At 43.1% G+C, this 23,895-nt stretch overlaps 1 protein-coding gene across 5 annotated transcripts in view; it reads right to left on the bottom strand.

Annotated features, from left to right (window-relative positions):
- Positions 1–23,895, bottom strand: part of UTRN (utrophin) — a 2,010,688-nt gene that overhangs the window by 1,323,929 nt on the left and 662,864 nt on the right. For all 5 annotated transcript variants that reach the window (XM_069606729.1, XM_069606726.1, XM_069606725.1 and 2 more), the window contains one exon: positions 2,072–2,206. In XM_069606729.1, the coding sequence (XP_069462830.1) occupies positions 2,072–2,206 (135 nt within the window). The remainder of the gene's footprint in view (positions 1–2,071; positions 2,207–23,895) is intronic.

The following is a 23,895-nucleotide window of genomic DNA, read 5'->3' on the forward strand; positions in this document are numbered from 1 at the left end:
TGTTAACCTCTTTAGATGTATGTGGGTTAGTTTTTTCTTTTCTATAAATCTGGTAGGCTAGTATAGGATTTGGGATAGGGACTATGTTTGGATTCATCCTGAAAGAAATACGGTTTCCTTGAATATTTGAGTTTTGGAATGGGGAACTGTGACGATTCAGGGGTTCTCGTCACTTCTCCCCAGAGGGGAGGCCTTCCGTATGAGGTGAAGCAGCTACCAGATATCCATTGGGGTGGAAAAAACGGGAGGACCTCACAGGGAGAGACTCACCTCATGGGGATGCGGACTCCTGTTCCATGGCAAAAATCCCCGACACTCTTAACTTTGACTCCTCGAAATTCCCAAGATCTGTAAGAAAAACCGCTGACAGTACTGCATGTTATTGTGACACGCCTCCTTTTCTTCCTATAAGATCTAACTCATTGTCTTACGAAAATACTGTGAAGAAGATTACAGGAGTAATGCAAACTATTCCTTCCCGTGATATCAAATGCACTGGGAAGAGGTGGCCCAGGAGGCCTGTAGAGTGCATCACGGATACAGACACTGTACTATAACACTACGCTGGGGAGGACCCAGCTGCCAAACTATGGGGCACAAAGGACTGCCCGAAAGGAGATCAGGGAAACCAGATAGAAGCCAGTGTGAAGACGCACCTGCCAGGGAAGTTCCAACACAGCAGCCAAGACACGGGGCAGAAAATATAGGCCACAGTCAAGAGGACGTGGCAGGAAGGTCAGCGGAAGTCTCGAGACCCAAAGTGATGCACGACCAATGCACAAGTTGCAGACCGGTTGACTGTGGCGTGACCTCAGAGAGGTGGACCGGCAGGTCCCTTAACGCTGATACCAAAGTATCGCGTTTCTGCAGAACCGAAGCAGGGTAGTGGCAACGAATAGCCAAGGAAGAAGAGAGGCCCCAACGTCCTAGGAAGAACCGGCGACGTGGCCCCAGAGAGAAACCCGTAACGGGAACCACGGTAGATCCGGTAGGAGCTTTGGGAAGAATAACTAATGCATTGGGATTGATCGCCCTCATTTCAGTAATTGTTGTAGAGCTGACCAAAACCTCGGGTATGATCTCCCTCGTCTCAGTAATTGTTGTAAATCTGACCAAAGCCCTGGGAGTAATCTCCCTTGTCTCAGTAATTGTTGCAAAGCCTCAATTCTGTCAAAGATAACCAAAGTCTTGGGAGTAATCTCCCCCATCACAATACTTATTGTAACCGTAAGCAAAGTGAAGTAAGCCTTGGGAATGATCATCATCTAAAAAATTCTCACAAAATTGATCCAAAAGCAACTGAATCAAGGAAAGTAGATGTTTGGAGGACATTTAAATTAACTCTGGAAGAAGCCTAGAGAGAACTACAAAGTTTAAAAAGAACTGTTAAGAAACACGATCACTAAAAGTCAAGTGAACCAGGAGAAGGGAGTCATTCTCCTATTCTACATCTTTGGGGATCACAAACTCTTAGTGAAGACTTTTAAAGCACATCCACTAAAATGATCAGTTAACGACGGTATAGGAATCATTCTCATGGTGTTCTTTTTTGTGTTTTGTTGTATAATGGTAGGGTAGAGTTAGGCAGCTTTGTCGAGAGGACAGGACTTTATTCATTTGTACAACCACCCTGACGAGAAGCGCCCAAGTTTTCCTCATTTGGGTAGGGATTACCCATTTGAATAGGGAAGGTCAGGCCTTTTTTCCTATTGTTTAATAAAGAAGCATTCATACCATGCCACCCTATTGCCAGACTCCTTCCTCCTACATGCCACAGAACTCATCACTTTGAGTTCATTTTCATTATTTGTGCTTGTTATTTTTTGTTTAGGCTGGCCAAGAGGTCAGACTAATTGTAAAACAAGATAATAAAAAACCATGAATACGATGTCCCAGGGTGCCAGTCCTACTTCTAGTCCACCACAAAACCCTCATCTATTTGAGGCATAACACACAGGTTTAGAAGAGGAAAACAAAAGAAATAACCCGATTCCCATTGGTCTGTTTTAATTATTGTGCAAAGTGTAAAACCTTGTATTAATAAAATGAACCTTGTGAAGGAATCCATTACCTCCATTGCTTCACTGACCGCTTCGGACTTGTCAGGCAGGTTTGTCGACTGTTGAACCTTCTCCTCCAGAGTGTTTAGCCAAACAGTTTCCTGGTCTAGGTAGTGAACAAGTTCCATCCAACAAGACCAGACTTCCTGAAGGAGACAAAGTCACAAGTATTCTTTAAGAAAGCACATCTTCAAAATGGCTTTCATTCAACCACTGCATTCCCTGACCATGCTGCATTTTCAATGTATTGTTCTAGTTACCTGTAATGAAATGCATGATCTCTTAAACAGAGAGGCAAAGATATTCCTAACCCAGTGGGACTGACGTCACGTTGCCCAGAGGCCTGGAATAAAACACTCACACTTTCTTTTTTTTCTTTTTTTATTTTATTTAAAGTGCATTAGCCACAATGTGACTTTTTACACATTTCACAACCAAAATATTACATAAACGATAAAAACAAACCTTTACAGTTTTTAAGTACACATATCTCATGATAGAAAAATCAGAAAAAAAAGATAAGAAACTAACAACCAAATTTTTCACAAAAGAAAAAAAGAATTCAAGTTGTTACTAGCTTCCATTCCTTTAAAACTCTACCCACTTCAATTGATAAAGCCATCTCATTGCCAGATGATAACCTCGCCCAAAAATCATCAGAATTTAAATGACTCATTATGAACAAATCTGCCAAAAGAACTAGCCCTGACACTCCAAGTCCCTGGGCACTTAGAAAGTAAATGCTTAGTAGTCTGAACTTCCATAGTTAAGCATCTATCACAGATTGGAGCAGTACCCCCTTCTTTATCCCTTATAGCAAGTAATTCCCGGGTAGGGAGTAGATTTAAACGAAATCTCAAAAAAGCAGATCTAAACCAAAAGCTAGGGGACTTCTTAAGATAAGCCGGAAGAAACTATATGCGCTTATCTAAGAGTGTGAGGGAAGCTGATCTTTTAGTTCCCCGCATCTCTGCAATCGTATGAATCCAATCAGCCAGTTTCAATTTTTCCTTCACTTTTAGAGGGTTCTGTAGGAGGGACTCAGCATCAGAATCACAACGGGACAATAGTTCCAAACATATTGATTCTAACCTACATAGAAAAATGTTATTGCCATGTACCCGCTCTACATCAGAATCTTCAAAAAGTGAATTCTTAAGGGGATCAAGAATTGACCTATAAAGAGTAAGCCACTTCCAGGCTAGCCATGATCTGAGTGAAGACAGACCAAACTCATATCGTAGGGAAACAATCGGAAAACAATCAGGGAGTCCCAAAGTACGTTTCCAAATCTTTGATTCAAAAACATCCCAGTCTAAGTCAAAGGCAAGATGATTGTAGTCCATGCCATATAGAATAATGGGAACTACCTTCCAGATATAAAATCTTATAAGGGGAATGATAGTAAATCTGCCAAACTTAGAATGGATTTTTTTCACCTGGGCTCCCAACTTGATCAATTTTAAATCCATAGAAGCCATCAAATTAAACCTAGATGGGAAGGATCTTAATTCAGCTCTTAATTCAGCTCCCAAATAAAATAGTGGAATAAAACACTCACACTTTCTGGAGAGTTCTAGATTAACATTACACATTTCTTCCCACTTTGTATAAGGGATCTTTGTCACACAAAATGCAGGTTGTAATACTGTCAGTCTAAATTCAAAAGACAAAGATCACACCCCGAACTAAAACACAAGTTGCCAATATACCTTACTGTATTCATGTATGGTGTACTTTTCTACGCATTTGCAAGCAAGAAATGTGAAGTGGGGAGATTTAGTTGATGCACAATTCCATATAAATCGTGTGGCTTCTCCCAAGAGCCTTTACTTAAGAACATTCATTTAATCTGTGCTTGATCAACACGAAACATACAACAAAGGCCTTGTGGCAACGTCTGCATATCGTATGAGAAACGTTGCTTCGAACATAAAGAAAACCCAGCAAGGTACCAGGGTTATTTCCATAAGCCAACATGCAATGCACATTGCTTCTCTTTAAATCTGACATTAAAGAAATTATTATCATGAACCTGTAAAACGCCTGCAGTCTTTAAATGCACCATAAATAAATGCATGTATTTAGCATGTTAGGAATTATACATATCAGATTATTTAGATAACAAATATCATGATGGTTTATTTGGCGTTTCCTGCACTTATTTTTACTAAGGGTCTAATTCACAGAGCATTTTCCACTGGGATTTTGCCATTATAAAACGCTTCTGTGAATTAAGCCACAAGTCTGACAGCAAAGTAACTAGAAAAACGTTTGTTTGGGGGGGTCCAGATACTCACCAGGTAGCCATGTGCAAGATCAGGGCGTGTGATAAATGGGCTGCCCACCACAAGCATGTGCTTATCCCAAGAAAAAACATATGCAAAAATACATCTAAACACACTGCAAGGAAATTGAATTCATGGTCTCCTTATCCAGTTTATAGCTGGGATTTAGTCAGATGTCAGAAACAATACATCAAAAGAACTTGCTTCCATTAGCTTTGTCCTGTTAAGAACTCTGGCTGGTCACAAAGTCCATCTGTCCTGAGATAATAAAAGGCTTCAACCCAACAGAGACAATCGGCTGTTCAAGTGAATCATTAACTGAAATGAAACTCCATCTGCAGAAATGGCTTATGCGACGAATCATTGGATGTCGCCCCTCCTCCCACAAGGGAGGACCCTTTTCATGTGGCTAGTGCGGTGCAGTCACAGGCCAATATTCCTCCCGGGGGGTGGTACACATGGAAGGTTCACATAGGGAGGGGTAAGCCCTTGTGTGATGAGGGATGACAAATCAGTCAAGATGCAGTATGTATCCGACTCTTTTCCACTTCCGAGCACCCCCCCCCCCCACCCCCCGCTTATCCTCTGGAGGCTCCCATGTAGTTATGTAAGGTAGACTATTACACATCTCTACCTTATAGAGAGACCAGGGATACTAGGGATTCCTTGTGGGAATCTGTCCCTTTAATTCAGACTGGGACAAGGAAGAAGCCAACCTACCTAGGGAAAACCCATTTGCCAAATACTGAGATGAAGATGATCTATGGTGATCCCTATAAGAATAACCAAGTGAATACTGTGACTGGGAGCGGGTGTGGAGAGGTGAAGAATACCTCTAAAAAACGTGGTGCACAATCTAGTTGTTGGGAGCTCCCTATTGGTCATAGGGGATATAAATTAGAAGAAGGAAATTTCCAAAAGGAGAAGCCCTCCCTGGGCAAGCCCTCAATTCAGGAGCCGTAAGAGTTGGTACGGACCAGAAGAAAACAGCAAAGCAGTATACTAAGGCGGGAGCAAGACAGTGCAAAGCGGGTCTGACGTGGAAGGACCTCTAGAAAAGCAGCTAAGAGAAGGCTCCTGGCGTCCCTGCAGAAAGGCGAGCATGGGAAGCTGAAGCGCCGCCTGCCAAACAGAGCTGGTGGCTGTTGTGAGGGGTCAGAGATGAGAGACTGATCCAAAGGTATCGTTTTCTCAAAAGTTGCCATTTTATTAAATAAGAAAAGGGATCTAGTGTCCAAAAGGTATCTGACCCTCACACTAACATACACAACAACATTATACAAGGTTTGTTTGGCTATCTTAAGTTCCACAAAATAACATGAATTCAAACTAAAAAGCTTTAGAAAGTACTCCTTGTGACCAGGGTTGGGATTCCCGTCCCCTGGATTGCTTCAGGAATACCTTGCGCAAAGTTCAAGAAAGTGCTGTACAATAACAAAGTTCCATTCTGCGTAACATACTAAGTATTTTCCATCCAATATATCCTCCTTCTTGGCAAAGTAAATATCTTTCTTCCAAATGCATGTTCATAAATCAAAGCAACTGTTCATTTTTCACTATCTCCTGCATGGCAAAACGAAAGTCATTTCCTCAAAACATATGTTCATAAATCAGGACAATTGTTATTTTCTCAAAAGGTCAAGCAATTGTTAGCACATTATACTTCAAGAGAAACACTTTAGTCAAGCTAGCTTAATAATCACTTTCTGAAATGCAAAATTTCATCAAGACAAGGTGATGAATTAACACTTCTTTTCTACCACACCTTTTAATCACAACCACAGTACTATAAATCATCTTCTTTCCTGATATACTCGTATACCAGGACTAACTACAATTGGTCCCTTTCCTGGTTTACTCGCCTGCCAGGATAAAACTCCTACTGCTACAATTGTATTCTGTGGTAATGCTTGTTCCAAAACTCTCCACACCAGGCTCCTAAATGAGGTTTGAACAACAACTGCTTCTCTTTATAGTCTTTTGACTCTTAAAATGTGTTACACCTCTTCCCAAATTGGTATTCCATAAAAGGATAATTGCTCTCCTGTTGTCTCAGTATTAGTAGTCTATTGTCTTTTGGCTGTAGGCAATGCAGGTTACAGTTCTCTTTCCCTTGGTCTCTCATACAAGGGCTTTCTTCAGAGTTGCTTGCCGATGCGCATTCTCTGCATGGCCCACTTCCTCTGCATCTAGCGCATTACCCACTCAAGAGTCCTGCTGCCGCCACCATCATCCGCTTCTCTTTTCCCCTGCACCTGAAACCCATTTATATATTTAAAGGTCCCTCCCAGGGGATATCTATTACAACAACTAGACCGCTCCTCAAACTTCATCAACTCTGAATCTCTCTTCCTCGGGCATTATGGGACTTGAAGTCCCTTGTTATATTAAAATTGTCAGCTTGTTTAGAATAAGGCAGTAAGGCTTTAGAAACATTAGTGGAATCATCTAGAGAGGTCTCCCACTCCCTTTCATGTGATCCTCCTGCATAATACCACCCAGGGTCAGTATCCGGTAGCAGCTACCTTTCTCTGGCCACATGAGAGGAGGCCCATGTCGGGATCTTAGGGATGATCTCACTAGATTCATCACACTGCAGAGCTGCTGGAAAATAGGAGCGAAGCCGGACAGTATACCGGCCGACCCAGAACCACCACAGAGTCAGGTACACAGATGGCCAGGAAGGTTCATGGGGATCCTTGAAAGGGGCTAGAGAAATCACAGAGAAGCGGGAAGGCAAGAATGCAGGGTCTGGGAACGTATGTTAATAAATGTAACTTTTATCACGAGGCAGTATAAAGTAATGGTACTTGTCAGCAGAGTAAACCAATTCCACTAAAGAAGAAGAGGGACAATTTTACGTGCGAGTCTGGGACCCACACTGTTAGGGCAAATTTTCAGTTTCTGTACTAATTCCCTTTAACCTGAGAGACCGGCCACTTTTGTTTGACTCTTGACTCTGGACTTTTTTTGATGTATTCTCCTGAGTGGATCTCTTTACAACTCACTCACTCATTCATTCTTTTTCCCTGACTGGGATATTGATTGTACTGCTTTTATAGAGTATGCTCTTCTCCATGCATTTCAAGGCAGGCATCTATGATTGACTTGTGACACCCAGCACCCTCTGTGCAGGGTCACTGGGGAGTCCCTTGGATGTCCCACTTTATTTTGTTTTTTCTCTTGTTAGAACTACAGTTCCCAAGAATAGTAAGGCCATGTTTATCTTACCTTTTCTTTTGTGGGACCAGCACACACCACCTTATGTGGTGTGTTACATTTTAACTCCTCTCCCACTGCTCCTGTAACTTTTTGTTACAGTAACTAACAAACGTAAATGGCTGGTGGCAGTGGATACTTTTTCTACCTTTCTGTGTAAGTTACTAGCAAGCCGATTTCTCAGCTGCAGTACAGCACCCATGGGTGAACATTTTCTCGCCATTTTTCATTTGTAAGTTCCTTCTGGGATCTGCTTCTATGATTCCAGGTTGGGTTGGGTCCTTTGCGAATTTGACCTTTGGCGGGCTTCTTGCGTGAAGACCGCCCAGGCTCCAGTGTGTCTGGAAAGACAGGAAGTGAGGGAGGGTCCCGAAACTTCACTGTCCTTTGTCTGATGGTGTGCCTGGCTAGAACCAGTTCAAACTGGACGGACGGCTGTCCTGCAAGAAAGCCAACCCCCAGGTGATTGACAGCTCCATAGGGGTAAATGAATGGGTTCCAGCATATAAGGTGAGGATTTTTGGACCACGGGCAGAGTCTACCACCAGAACTGCAAATCTGAAGCAGATGGCAAGCAGAGACACCAGCAGCACCTCTAACAGTCGTGAAAACACCAGTGAAGCCCTGCAACTCTGCTGACCCCGTTTTCATTGCGACAGGCAAGCTTCATGTTAGGAAGAATTCTCATAAATGTGCTAATTCCCTTCACCTTAGAGACCCCCAGCAACTTTGCTGGATTTTGAGGACTGGATTTATTTACCTGGAGAGAGTGCGAGCCCTTTTTCCCCCACTCTCTCATGTATTTTGAATGCGTTTAACTCTTGTGTTCCTTTATGGAGTTTTTAGACAAACTCCACAGGCATCATCTTTTCATGTGTCACAGCACCCTCAGTGCAGTGACACGGGGAAGACTTTTAGGCTGTCCCAAGGTTTAAATACCTTCTTTGGGATAAACTACTGTTTCCCAGAGAAAGTAAAGTGAAATTGACTTTACTAGTCTTTTCAAATTCCTAGACCCAGCACACCATATCTTACAATAGAGTGCTGGAGGGGTTACTTAGTATCCCATATATCTAGAAACTCGTGTAGCACTCAAAAGCTACCCTTTCCTCTCGCAATGGCCGGTTGCAGTGGTTTTACAACTAACTACCATGATTTGTCCCAACCGCGGACACCGGGAGCGTTAAATCGCGGTAGCCATGTTTTTCAAGCAGGCGTCTGAGCTCACTTTGTTTAAACAGGTCCCGGTCTTCTTTTTTCCCCATTTCTTTTTGGAAAGGTCCTTCTAGGGTGTGTGTCTGCGCGCCAAACCAGGTTTGGTCCCTTTGTTCCTACACCTTTGGCGGGCTTCAGGACTGAAGACCACCTCTGCCGCCTGAGTGTCTGGGGTGGGTAGGAAGTGAGGGAGGTGCCGAAACATGCCAGAGTGCATTTGGGTCTCCTAGGACACTAAGCAAATGGTTGCTTAGTCTCCTAGGAGACCCAAATGCACTCTGGCATGATTGGCTGGCTGACTGTCCAGCAAAGACAGCCACCCTGATGGGTGAGTGGCAGCTAGGCCGAAATGAATGGGAGAGAACTGTATAAAAGGCGAGTCTCTTGACTTGGAAGGCAGAGTCGACCACTGGAAAGAAAGAACCGAAGACGAGCTTGAAGAGGACGGCTGCTGCAACTCCTGGACCGTTGGTTTGCCCGGTGAAGCCCTCCTGCAGGTCCGAATCGGCAAGTTCATCGCGACAGAGAAGCCCTGCAAGGACGACTTCTCCCTTTGAGTTGGTGGGACCAATCAACTCGACCCGTAAGCCACCTGGATACCATTCTCAGAGCTGGTTGCATTTTCCTCAGAGTGCTGCAGAAAACCGAATAATCAGGGGAGGGATACCAGTTTGTGTGCTTTACTACAGCTAACGGAATCAAAGATTTGCCAGCTGCCAGCTTTGAGACCAGTCCAGGAGTCCCCTAACATCCTCCCTCGTGTCCCCATGACTGAGGCTCAGGAACAGCGAGATCTGCAGGAACTGCCAGGAACAGTAGTCTTCAGCTGCATCTTTTTCTTCATTGTGTCAGGGCTGGCTGGAGTAGATGGTTAGTAACCAGAAAGAGTATGTACATAAATTAACATTGTGGTTGCCCAAGTCAAGATGGAGAGAAAGAAACTTAATCTGATTGGTTTAAGGAACAATGATATGTTTCGGTTGTCTGATTGGTGGAAAGGATAATGGGTTGGATTCTTGGGAGATGAGCAAGATTCTAAACTGCCTTTCATCCATAGTAATTCAATGGCTGGTTGTACATTAGTTAAGCTCCTTAAGACAGACCTTTCAGAGTTCAGAAGATTTACTAAAGAAGTAAGAAAATCGATTGCTGTGCCAGAGTGAACAAGAAGACATCAGGTGGGATCGTTTCTTTTAAAAGTTTAAAGACTTTCACCATGAATTTCCATTTTCTCATGAGGAACTTAAAGTGTTAAGAAGTTATTTAAAGTTTACTGAGAGAAGACGTTTATACAGTTTTGAGACTATAAGAAAACAAGTGTACAGACTGTGCGCGCAAGTTTAAATGTTGTTAACTGCGTGAAAAGTGTTTCAATGCAGTTTAACATGCGTGCGAGTCCTCGTGTCTTCAGCAACGTCGTTATGGGAGTGGGCGGGTATGGAGAGCGACAGTGCGCGTGTCCTAATGAATAGAGCGTGAGATTATGTTTAGCGCGTGCACAATTTTCACGTGAGTGACGTTGCGGGTAATAGCGAGTGTTCGGTGTGCGATAGAGCGCGAGTCCATTTGAACTGAGCGCAAGTTGTTTTTTAACGCATGCACGGGTTTTCATTTTAGTAGCGCTATGTACAGATCGCGTGCTTGTGTTTTGTGAAGGTGCGTGTGAGATTTTTTAGCGCGAGGACAGTTTTTCATGTCTTGTGGTTTTGCGTGTTAATTGCATGAGTGCAAGGAGCGAGTACATGTTTTCAAAAAGCGCGTCAAGAAACTAATTATATGTACACACGTGTAAAAGAAAAATTCACACGCATAAGGAGCAGCAGCATTCAAGAAAGTTTAAGAGTTTCTATTTAAATGTAGTTTTCATGCAAATGGGAATTCTATACTTCAAAGAAAGACTGCATTTCTCAAAAGCATTTAAAACTCAAACTTTTTAGAGTTAAATGAAATTTAAAAGTAAAGAAGAATATCTAAATCTGTAAGGTGTTTGCAAGAGTCATTTACTTTAGGGTTCTAAAGAGACTTGAATGGCTAGTGGCAATATGTACTAAAGCAGCACAACAGTTTACAAGATATTCAATGCAGATAATTAACCTCGAAGTCTTAAACAGAGGTTTAAGAGGTAAAGAAGTTAGAGTATGTTTAAAAATAATTTAAGAAAGGAAATTACACTAATGCATAAGTAACCAAATATATTTGTGTACTACAGATACCAGAGCCAACCAGAAGGTTGCAGGGCAGCAGTGTCTCATTTGTTAATTTCTCCAAATTCCCCTTTCCCTTTTTTGGGGTTCTCAGCTCAGCTTTTACTTTAGGGTTGAGAAGTGAACTTCTGGTGAGGGTCTGTGGGGCCAGCATCAGCTCCTGTGGAATTCAGTCAAGCCGGACCCTGACACATTGTAAGTTACTGTAAAAACCTGACAGAGAGAATTTACCTCTCACTGCGAAAGTGCTTGAAACTTTGGAAACTTGCTGGCCTAGTCAGCTTGTGACCCAACATATGAACCTTTCTTTTACGAACTACTTCTGAGAATTTTGGCAAAGACTTTTCTGTTTAACTACCAGAACTGCTTTATCCTATACAAGACTTTGGCCTACCCTATTTCATTGAATTGGCTCCTCTGGTGAACTCAAACTATTTCCACTGTCTAAGAGTAACTGTAATATTCTTTTTATTAACCTATGCCTTTTTGCTCCTACTTCAAAGTACTCAATGCCATTTTGCTCCTCCTTCAAAGTAATTTAAATGCATCAGACCTGTATCGGGTAAAGTACTGAAGTATATTTGTGTGATATAGATTGCCTTCTTCTAGTGAAAGTTTTATAACTGACTGTGAAATAAATTAATAAGTGTTTTGCCAAGAAACCTTAAGTATAAGAGTCTATTTGAATACTTGCGATTGTAGACCTCTGTGTAACATTACAGCTCGCATTTTGAGATAAGCCTGGCTGCTCAGCAACGATACCAAAACTGGGTAGTACAGACTTTTTTTTAAAAAAATTATTGATTTAGCTGACATATCAACTTTTCAATTTTATATACAATTTTTTTCAGTCACAATTAATTACAATTAGTACAAAATAGAAAAGAAAAAAAAACACATTTCGCTTTTAACTACCAATCAAACGTTTGACAAAACATGAAAGATAAGAAAATATAAAATATACAAATGGAATTACACAACTTAAAACTCCAAATTGAGAGCTTTTAAAAAATTCACAGTAGCAAAATAAATTGACACGTTACCCACACAAAGAATGTCATTCCACTGGTGATCTGTTTTTAAAGCACCCAGAAAAACACAATGTTCTTTAAAGAAGGTCTGACGTATATCTGACAACTTAGGGCAAGCAGTAATTAGGTGCTGAAGAGACTCATAAATCTTTCGATTGAGACAAAACCGACAAAATGCCAGTTCTTTGGGTATGAGTTTAAGTCTGGCTTGCAGTTCACGAGTCTGCCAGAGATTAAAGCGTAACCTTAATATTGCATTTTTCATAGCAGGCGACCGCGGTTTTAGCAAATAGGACTCCATACTTTTGACATGTTTCAGATAGAAAAGATATTCGCAATGAGTTCTATACTTCAAACATTTGTCCCGAGTGGCAATCCAATCCCACCTATATAATGTTTGTTTAGCTTTATCTTGGTTGGAGATTAGTGTCTCTATTGAAATCTCAGCTTTGCTTAAGGTCAAATAAATCTCTTTTAACCAATTTTGTACAAATACATGATTCGTTGTAAATATGTAAGTTGACAAGGTTTCAAGTATATTAACAGAATTTGTCGATATAAAACATTTACGAAACAATGTACATAATCTCCACAAATAGGCAGCACGGAGCGAAACCCAGCCAAGCTCATGATGAAGCCATGCACCTGGAATGCACTGAGGCAGGAGTAGAACGATATGCCAAAATCTGGCCTCTAATTTATCTAAGGCAATTTGGGGCCACACTGGTTGAGTTTCCAGGCCATAAAGCAGACATGGAGTGGCCTTTTGAAGCCAGTATATTAGAGACGGCTTCACTGTAAATTTACCATAGTGAAATAAAATAATTTTCGTCTGAGAAATAGCAGTGACCAATTTACGCTCCATGCTGTCTGCTTGCCCTGTCGCGTGCAGATTTCTCTCAAAGACTTGCCCAAATAGGTATAACTTTGGACTGTCAATAGTTTAGCTTCCTTGACTGACAAAACAAATTTATTCTGAGTTGTTTTAGAAGCAGAGTACATAACAATTTGTGATTTGTTTGTGTTGATTACAAGTTGATTTGCATCGATGTAGCTAGAAAATGTATTGAGCAATTTTTGAAGGCCTGATGGTGTTTTGGCAATTAAGAGTAAGTCATCTGCATACATGAGTGCTTTAATAGCAGTACCATGTATGCGGGGAGAATCAGATACTAAATCTGCAAAAGATTTACTTACATTGTGGATAAAGTAATTACAGATCGCAGAGGCCAACAGGCATCCCTGCTTCAAGCCTCTTGCTGTGGCGATCGGACTGGAAAGGAGGCCATCTAGATTCAATCTAATACGTACCGAAGTCTGTGAATGCAAAGCACGAATAATTTCGACTAGGATAGAAGGGCAGCTATCTCTTGCCAATTTTGACACGAGGATAACTCGTGAAATGGAGTCAAATGCCAAATGTAGATCTATAAACGCAAAGTAGATGGATTGCTTAGTTGCGTGACATTGGGCTTTTATGGCATTCAGGCATAGGAGGTTGATGTGTGTACCCATTCCTGCTACAAACCCCGATTGCTGTGGGTCTCTGACATGGGCGGTCTTCATCCAACTATTAAAGTCCCTTAAAATCAATTTGGCAAATAGTTTGCCCGGCACATCCAAAAGCGAAATGGGTGGATAATTCTGTGGTAAAGTCTGATCGCCCTTTTTATAAATCGGTACGATAATGGATGTTTTCCACGAATGAGGAATAATTTTCATATGTAGTATCTGCTGAAAGATCTTATTCAAGATTGCGGACCACATCACTGGATTTGATTTAAACAGTTGATTGTGGAAGCCATCTGGTCCAGACACTCGAGATGCACTAGCTTGTATTATAAAACGTTCAAGAATTTCCAGTGAGCACTCTACTAACCATTGAGGAGTCGAGCTAAATGATGGTATACACTTATAATCGTGATCAGTGTATAAGGAAGTGAAGTGGGTTAACCATTGATGTTCGGAAACAGAGTTAATTTGCGCTACCCGATGTGCAGGTTTGCCACTCTGGTTGAGTAGCGCCCAAGTCGCGGCCAAGTTCTTTGCAGAAAGGACTTGCAGAATTTTTTCACTGTCTCTTTGATATTGCTGCGCTTTGTTAGCTCGCGTCCACTGTTTGTATTTGGACCGCTATGCATTTAGAATTTGTCTTGGGAAGGTATTCGTGGAATTAATAGCTAACCTTCGTTGATAACGATATTCGTTTTTCTTGGCTTTCACTTCTGGGTCAAAGCTATGATGATGTTTAGACTTAATATGATTTGGCCCAAAAATCGGACAATGCAAGGAAAGGAGCAAAGATGTAGAAGAGACTGGCTCGCAACATACTATATTGTGATCAATTAATTCATTAAACTGTTCCATTATCGGGGTAGACCACCGAATACGAGATTTGGCATTATTTATGGTCACCTGCCGAGACATCCAAGATTGATTTTTTGGCGTGATATTCCAGTTAAATTGCGTAGCCAAAAGATTATGATCGCAATACGGTTGCGGTATAATGCTAAAAGAAGTGATGTTATTGAAAAGATAGTGGTCTACAAATATATAGTCTATGATACTAGTTGATGTGGCTTGCTGCCAAGTGGCTCGAGCAGGAATATCCCCTTCGATTGCACCATTAAGCATCAAGTACAGACTTATACCAAAGGTTGGTTCTGCTTACACCTGTAGTCCTAGTTGTGTGTAGTGATCCCAAAGGGTACTGCATACAAACTTTGCCTAACACTTCACCCAGGACGACTTCCCCCCTCCCCCTTGGGCTGGTGGGACCAAATGGCCTCAAGACAGTCTTCGGTTTGGGCCATCCCCCGGTGTCCTGTGACTTTCCTGGGCTGCAGAACACAAATACCCAGGGTACCTGTACCATTTGTGAGTGCATCGTCTTGTGAACATCGAATCTCGCCGAAACTTAACAGGCATCCATGTAGACCTACAGAAACAGTAATTATTCACAAGAGTTCAGGATCGAGTATCGAAGAGAATCTAACCAGTGATATTAATTTCTTCTTGGCGATAAGAAAAAGGTGCCAAAACTACAAAGTCGCTGGAGTGAGCTGAAACCTTTGCTGCCGCTCCCTTCTATTGAGCTGCCACAGAGGCCCACTGACTGTCCCCTCTTTCGCCACCACGACCATGTAGCAGGTATCAGGGTCTTCATTGTTGCATCAGGAAGGCGACCAGCTACATTTTCAACTTCACTCATCAGGTACTGTGGGGCATGGGTTACACGTTTACCTTAGGCCATTTTCAGGGCTCCTTTGCTTTGGGAGTGCTGTTTTTCTCAATTGGGAGTGGACCTCAACTCAACTGTGCAGACCTTGCCACCTGTATTTCAACAGGAAGGCTCCTCTTAAGGTGATGTGTTTTCTACAAGAACTGACTGATTACTTAACTTTTCTCTGAAGATTTTCATCAGAACTGGTGCGGTCCATTTGACTGTGGCATTGCTGGTTTCCCAAAGGTCTTGATCCTACTGGCTTTGGCAATGCTGCTACCTCCATAGACTTAAATTGTGAACACTTTTTTTGGTTAGGAAACAGACTGCCTAAATCCCTCGGGGACAGCGTACATTGTTACTTACCAGTTGCTAGCTGTGTTCGGTCTAACCTTTACTCACCCTTAAACAGAATTTTGCAAAGGTGATGCATAGAAGTGCTTTTACTGACCTTAACTGAAGTCACTCTGTGTGTTTGATATGAAAAGTATATGAAAATGTACTCGCCTGCATTATAGTTCCTTTTACAATCCGATTCCTTTTCCAATTGAATGTTCTTAGTGGTTACCTCGTTTTAGATTTGCTTGTGTGCCTTGTGTATATATGGGATACATTAATCACCTAATCGTATTTCTGATGCTTGCATCTGCTTAGATTCACATACTGTGCATAGGCTGACATCTAGTGGAAGCTGCAGAGTATTACAGTTGTTTTTCGAAACTCGAAAAGGGACGTCGACAGTGCGCGCAAGTAATACTATCCCTAGTGCGACGTCCACTGTACCCATGATCCCTCACGTGTCGAGGTCCCTCAGATTGTTGTTTTTCTGACATGAAGTAGCATGAGGTGTAGCGCGAGTACAGTTGTATCCAAGCAGATGCGTACCAGACAAGCTCATAAGCATCCACGCGCCTTCTCTCTGAGGGGAGGAAGGGTGGGCACATGTGAATCTAAGCAGATACAAGCATCAGAAATACAATTACGGTGAGTAATGTATCCCTTCAGAGGCTTGTGGAATCTGCTTAGATCACATGCTGTGCATAGATTAATGAGCAGTGTTAGAAGGAGGAGGGATGTGATAAGGTTTGTGAGCGAACAGATGTCTTAGATCGCTTGTCCCACCTGTGTATCTGCCTTGGAATGAGTGTCAATGCAATAGTGTTGAGTGAAAGTATGTATTGAGCTCCATGCAGCTGCTTTGCAAATGCTGTCTAGAGGGACATTTGCAATGAAAGCCAGGGTGGCTCCTGTACCTCTTGTGGGGTGAGCCCTGGGCGTAAAAGGCAGTGTTTTATTTGATAGGGAATAGCAAAGTTCTATATATCCGATTATCCACCTAGAGATGGCATTCTTTGAAATGCGGTCACCTACTCTGCCTGGTGCCACGGAGACAAACAGTTGATCTGCCTTTCTAAGTGGTCTGGTTTTGTCTACATAGTAGAGGACCGCTCTTCTCACATCTAGTGTGTGGAGTTTTACCTCAGCTGAGCTGGTGGGTTCCTGGAAGAAAGCCGGTAGCCCAATGGACTGGTTTACATGAAATTTGGAGATTAACTTGGGGGAGAACATAGGTCGAGTACATAAAACCAGTTTGTCCTTGAGTACAACAAAGAACGGGTCCTGCACTGACAATGCTTGTATTTCACTAACTCTTATTATGGAAGTGATAGCCACTAAGAAGGCAGTTTTGTAAGTCAGGTGTTTGAGACTAGACTTATGCATAGGCTCGACAGGGGGTCCCATGAGCTTAGCGAGTACAACATTGAGATCCCATTCTGGCAGCAGGTTTGAAATTGGAGGGTGGAGTCTCTTTATTCCCACCATGAACGCCTTGATGACAGGTACCTACCACCAGACCTTATTGTGGAAAGTGGTATATGCTGACAAAGCCGCCAGGTGGACCTTTAAGGAGTTGAATACTAACCCTTCGTCTAACAAGTGGAGCATACAAGTAAGAATGTGGGAAGGAGTACATTCTATGGGGTTAATCTGTTTTGTCTGGCACCAGACTACAAATCTCCTCCACTTGTCAAAATAACAGTGCCTGGTGTTAAGCTTTCTTGATTCTTTCAAGATATCCATACAGCTCTGTGGCAGATTAAGATGTCCAAAATCTATGACTTCAGGAGCCACGCTGCCAAGTTTATCGATTGAGGTTGGGGATGCACTGATAGTCCCACGTGCTGAGTGAGCAGATTGTACTGGCACAGGAGTTTGATGGGATCGCAGATTGCCAGGTTGCGCAGATGTGAATACCAGGCTTGTCTTGCCCACATAGGAGCAACTAGGATGAGCGTGATCACTTCCTTGTGGAGCTTGTTGACCACTTTCCTCCTGAGAGGCGTTGGGGAAAATCGTAAGTAAATTTCCCTGACCAGTTCATCCATAGGGCGTTCCCCTTGGAGCCTGGCTGGGGGAATCTGGACGCGAAGTTTTGGCATTGCTTGTTTTTGCTTGTAGCAAACAAGTCTATTGTGGGGAAACCCCATAGAGAGAAGTGGTGTTCTACAACCTCTGCGTGAAGTTGCCACTCGTTCTTCTGGTAGGGGATCTCTGCTCAATGAGTCTGCAACAGAGGCGAGTTCCCCTGGAACGTGCTGTGACAATAAGAATATCTTCTGTCCGAGTGCCCTTTTCCAAATTTACTGTGCAAGTCTGGACAGATTTGGAGAACGTGTGCCCTCCTGTTTGTTTATGTAAAACATTGCTGTAGTGCTCTGTCAGGACCTGCACAGATTGGCTCATTAAGTGGGATTCGAACGCCTGAAGGGCCTTGAATACTGCCAGAAGTTCTTGCAGATTGATGTGGTTCTGAGCTGCTGTGCGAGACCACAGACCCTGAGCTGTGTGGTGAAGGTAGTGTGCCCCCCACCCAGCGAGAGGCATCCATTGTAATAACTGTCTGTATCTCTGGATCTTAGAAAGGTTTCCCCTTCAGTAGATTATCTCTCATCCACCAGAAAAGATTTTGTACTAGTGTTGGCAAAACAACCACTAGATCGTCCCACTGACCGCTTGCCTCAGACCATTGTTTCGCCAACCATTCCTGCATGGGTCACATTTGCGCGTGTGGCACCAGGTAAATGCAAGATGTCATCATGCCTAGCAAGCGCATCGCTATGCGCACCCTTATCTGGCAGACAGCTTGATAATGTGGTATTTGTAACAACATGTTTTGGACTCTTTCCTCTGACGGAAAGACCAACTCCTCTTGTGTGTTTAAGACAGCTCCTAGGAACTGTTTGGTTGTGCTTGGCCCTAGGCTTGACTTTCTCGTTGATTGAGAAGCCCAATTAAAACTGAAGTTTGATAGTCTTCTGAATGTTTTGCATGCAAATTAGGGGGGGACTCCCCTGAAAATGAGCCGGTCGTCCAGGTAAGGGTACACTGGAATTGCCTCCCTGTGCAGGTGTGCTGCCACCACCACCAGTACCTTTGTGAATACCCTTGGAGCAGATGCTATCCCAAAGGGTAGCACTTTGAATTGGTAGTACTGCTTCGCCATCTTGAAACGCAAGAATCTTCTGTGCGCTTCAATATCCATATCCAATGTTGCCATGTAATCCCCCTTTTTTAGTAGACGGATTACCTCTGTAGCGTAGTCATGCAGAACTTTTGTGGCTTTACATATTGGTCTGCAGGATGCAAATCTAATAGTGGGCGCATGGTTAGATCTTTCTTTGGCACAAGGAAGTAGGGTTGAATAAATACCATTGTTTACCTGCTTGGCCTTGACCATTTTGATAGCGTCCTTTAGTAGAAGAGCCACGACTTCCTCGAGTAAGATACGCTGGTATTCCTTTGAATGGATCTTCCGCTGTGGGGGGTGGTTCTGGGGCAGTTGGAGTTCTATACAGTATCCACCTGCTATTGTGGACAGCACCCATCTGTCTGAGGTGATCCCCCTCCCATACGTGGGTGAAGCTGGAAATGCGCCCTCCTACTGGAGAGGCATGGGTAGGCACCTGAACTGGATAGTCACTGCTTTTGTGGAGGGGTCACCCTCGAGAGGAGTTGCCCCTGCCACGAGCTTTGGATCTACGCAGTCCTCTAGGATAGTTTTGGGAGTACTGACCTTGATTATTTCCCCAGGGCGCCCATTGGCTTTGATTGTATTTGGACCCCCGTTGTGAACTTTGGTCGTGAAAACGGCAAAAATTGCCATTACCCCTCTGGCCGGGTGACTTGTTGGTGAGTTTCCCCAAAGATTTAGGTGCGTCATACTCTTCTTTGGCTGACTTAAGGGCATCCTCGAAGGCCTTGCCGAAGAGCACATTGGGTTCGATAGGCATGTTAATCAGGGTGGCCTGCATCTCTGGTTTAAAATCAGATTGTCTCAGCCACGCGTGATGTTACCCTGAGCAATAAGCCTTCCGGCGTTGTACGCAGCGTCAAGGTTGGTTTTAAGTAAGCACCTTGACACTGCTCTGCCGTCTGCGGCCACCTGAGCTAGCTGGGACTTCAATGGTTCCTGGGCAGATGACATTAAGGCCAACACTTCCTCCCATTTGTGGCAGTTGTAACTGGCCAAGAGGGTTGCGTTGTTTGCAATTCTGGTTTGGTAAGCCGCGGAGGAGGTGACCTTTCTGCCCATAGTATAAAGCTTCTTGCTTGCTTTCCTTGTAGGACGAAGCCTCAGAGGAAGCAAGGGGGTTTCCGCTCTTTTCCTAGTTGTAGTAACGACGAACGAATCGGCTTTAGTTGACCTCTAATGTACAGAGGGTGCAAAGGTGCGGGTTTAAACAGCTTCTCTATACAGGAGTTTACAGCCCGTGTGACGTTAGGGGTCTCAAATGACAGCCTTATTTTACAGTGTATTGACTTGAGGAGAGGAATACATTGCACCAGTTTTCTTGTCCCGAAGGATTTCTTCTACAAAATACTTATCCTCTTGTACCTCCTGGGTCTCTATTTCAAAGTGCTCTGCTGCCTTGACTAGCACCTCATTTAGAAGGGGCTGGTTGTCTATTGGGGAATCAGTGATCGGGGGGTCCTGATCAATAGGCGAGTCCATAGGATACATATTGGAGTCTGGGTCAGCCTCTTGGTCTTCATCGTCCGCATAATAAGGGTCTGCTGCCTCTAAAATAGAGAGGTCTTCATGTTCGGAGCCTGGGTCAGAGTTCTATGACTGCTACGCACTGGAATTTCGGAATGAGACCTTTTAGTAGGGGGTTGAAAGGCTTGAGCAGAGATCTGTGACCCAGAGGGAGCAGTAGTGGGGGGGAGTGGAGTGGAAACTCTCAAAATAGGCAGGGTCTTTTTCATAGTAATCGGCCATAAAGGACATTCTCCTCATGTGATGACCACTGTGCTGAACTTGGGATGACCAAGGGTTGGGAAGCAAGTCCCAAATTTTCATCTGTGGGAGGAATTACCCCAGACTGTTCAGGCCTAGCCTCTAGAGGTTTATCCGTATGTGGGATGGGCCTAGATTCTTGAGTTTTTTCTTTATGAGTGGTATTATCCCTATGAGGGCTCTTTGAGGACCTTTTCTTGTGCTCTTTATCCCCCCCCTGGTGCCCCGAGCCGTGTTTATCCAACTCTTTGGGGTCTGATATCTGACCTGAAGTAGAGCGTTGATTTTCAGGTGCTGGTAGGGCCGAGGCCTCGTCTGCGGATGATCGGCCCTCTGTGAGTTTTATGCACGACACCTGCGCCGTCTTTCGACGCTAGCGTCCTGTCGTGCGGCGATCTCGAGCGAGAGTGCCCAGAGGACAGGGCCTCAACAGAGCTTTCCCTGGGTGTAGTGCGTTGTCGACTGCTCGACCCATGTGTCAAGTCTCGACCCGGTGGTATGTGTTTAGTGGTGGATGGAACTGTAGCGCTTCCGCCGCCAGGTGTTGTCCCAACAAAAGGGCCGCCGGCCTGTTCTCCGGGGTCAGAGGTCTGCGCTTCGGTAGCCAAAGCTACCCCGTCGCTCTCGCCATCCAAAATGGCGGCGTTGCTGCCCTCACTGAAAGCACCTTCTACCTCCATGGCCTCAAGTTTCCTGGCATAGTGGGCCCAGCGTTTTGTCAATCGGTCCTTTAAAGTCTTGGTCTTGAAGAGCCTACACGCTCGACAAGAAGCCTCAACGTGGTCTCTTGGAAGACACAAGTTACAGACTAAATGCTTATCAACCCACAGCAATTTTCTATTGAACATTGTTAGGGAAAATTCTCATAAATGTGCTAATTTCTCTCTACCTTAGAGACCTGCAGTTCTTTTGCTGAACTTTGGGACTTTGTACTTTTAATTCTAATTGTTTTCTGTGTTTGTTTCTTTGGTTATGGAGTCCAAACAACTCCATAGGCTTTTCATTTGTGTCACACAGCACCCTTAGTGCAGTGGCACAGGGAAACCTTTTCAGGCATTCCCAAGGTTTAAATACCTTCTCTGGAATACACTACCGTTTCCCAGAGTAAGTAAAGTGAAATTGACTTTACTAGTCTTTTAAATTACTAGACCCAGCACACCCTATCTTACAATAGAGTGCTGGAGGAGTGTCAGGGTCCGGCTTGTCTGAATTCCACAGGAGCTGATGCTGGCCCCACAGACCCTCACCAGGAGTTCACCTCTCAACCCTTAAATATAAGCTGAGCTGAAAACCCTAAGAAAGGGAAAGGGGAATTTGGAGAAAATAACAACGGAGACACTGCAGCCCTTCAACCATCTGGTAGGCTCTGGTATCTGCGATAAACAAATACACCTGGTTACTTATATGATAAGAAAACTTCTTTTCTAAAATTATTCTAAATACACTCTAAACTCTTTACCTCTTAAACCTCAGTAAAAGACTTAGAGGTTAGTAATCTTTGTGGAATATCTTGAAAATATATCTTGTGTTGTGCATATAGTTCAAGCCAATCAAGTCTCTTTAGAATCCTAAAGTGATGGCCTTTGCAACATCTTTTCAGAACTAGATATTCTTCTTGCTTCAAAGTTCTTTTAACCTTATGTAGTTTTCAATGCTTTCATAAATTGCAGTCTTTCTCTGAAAGTATTGAATTCCATTTGCATAAATTACTTTAAATAATATTCTTTAACTTCCTGGAATACTGCTTTCTTTCTGCGTGTGAATTGTTTCCTTATTTACACAAAGAATGTATAGTTTCTTCCTTAATAATCGTGTGATAAACACGTGAAATCAGAAGACGTGAAGAATTGTCCTCGCGTTTAAAATACACACACGATTCTTTACAAAACCTGCGCGCGTGAAAAAATACACAAACGCGATAAAAAATAACACGCGCTGGTTAAAATGGTTTTGCGCTCTATCGCAAACAAACACGCGCTTTCTCATGAGACGACTTTCACGTAAAAAATGTACATGCGCTACAATTCACTCGTGCAATTCTTTTGAGCACGCGCTCTATCGCAAAACCACACGCGCTCTCTCAGGAAACGTCTTTCACGTAAAGAATGTACACGCGCGCTTTCAAAAACACGTAAACGACAACTTGCGAGCTTGCGCACACATTAAACAGTCTTGAAGAACATTACACGCAGTTAATAAACTTTAAACTCCTACGCACAATCTTCAAGCTTGTTTTCCTTATAATAACGTTAACTGTAAATGTCTCTTTTCTCAAATGAATTTGAAACTTGTTAACTCTAAGTTTTCTTATAAAAGAAAAATGAAAGTTCACTGTGACAATCTTAAAATCTTTAAAAGAACGATCCCACCTGATGACTTCTTGTTCAAACTGGATCAGCAAACAATGTTCTTACTTCTTTGGTAGATTTTCTGAGCTCTGAAAAGGCCTTACTTAAGGAGCTTAACTAATGTACAACCAGCCACTGAATTTCTCTGGATGAAAGGCAGTTTAGAATCTTGCTCACCTCCCAAGAATCAAACCCATTGTCCTCTCCACCAATCAGGCAAACCAAACATATCATTGTTCCTTTAACCAACCAGATTAAGTTTCTTTTGCTCCATCTTGACTTGGGCAAGCACAATGTTAATTCTATGTACAAACTCTTCCTGTTACTAACCCAGCCAGTTCTGAAAGCCCAACTAACCCAGCCAGCTCTGAAGGCACAATGTTAATCTTGTTACTGTTGCTAACCCAGCCAATCCTGACAGTACCCCCCTCTTCAAAGCCCTGTCCCAGGGCCTGGCTTAGCAGGGAACCTTTTGTGAAACTGTTTTATCAATTGAGGGGCATGTACATCTACTTGATCCTCCCAAGATCTTTCCTCAGGACTGTATCCCTTCCAGTCAATAAGATACTGCAAGGTACCTCTAACAATCCTGGAATCTAAGATGTTCTTAACTTCAAACTCTTCGTCATTTTCCTCTGTGTAAACTGCTGGTGGTGGTTTTCCCAATCTAGTTCCTGACACACAAGGTTTCACTAAGCTGACATGAAATGTAGGGTGACTTTTGATACTTGCGGGTAATTTCAGTTTGATTGCTACGGGATTTATTATTCTTTCTATTTCAAATGGACCAATAAATCTCTGACTAAATTTAGTTCTTCCCTTTAAACGTAGGTTTTTTGTGGACAGCCACACTTTTTGACCCACCTGATAATGTGGTGCTTTACGACGTTTCTCATCAGCAAATGTCTTAAATCTTAGCTTACTTTTTTCCAAAGTTTCTTTAGCTTTCACTAAACCATCTCTAATACAAGTCAATCGCTGCTCAACCTCTGGATTGGAATACTCAGA

The sequence above is a fragment of the Ambystoma mexicanum genome, chromosome 4p (assembly GCF_040938575.1).
Source record: "Ambystoma mexicanum isolate Mex_15411 chromosome 4p, UKY_AmexF1_1, whole genome shotgun sequence".
Classification (NCBI taxonomy): Eukaryota; Metazoa; Chordata; class Amphibia; order Caudata; family Ambystomatidae; genus Ambystoma; species Ambystoma mexicanum.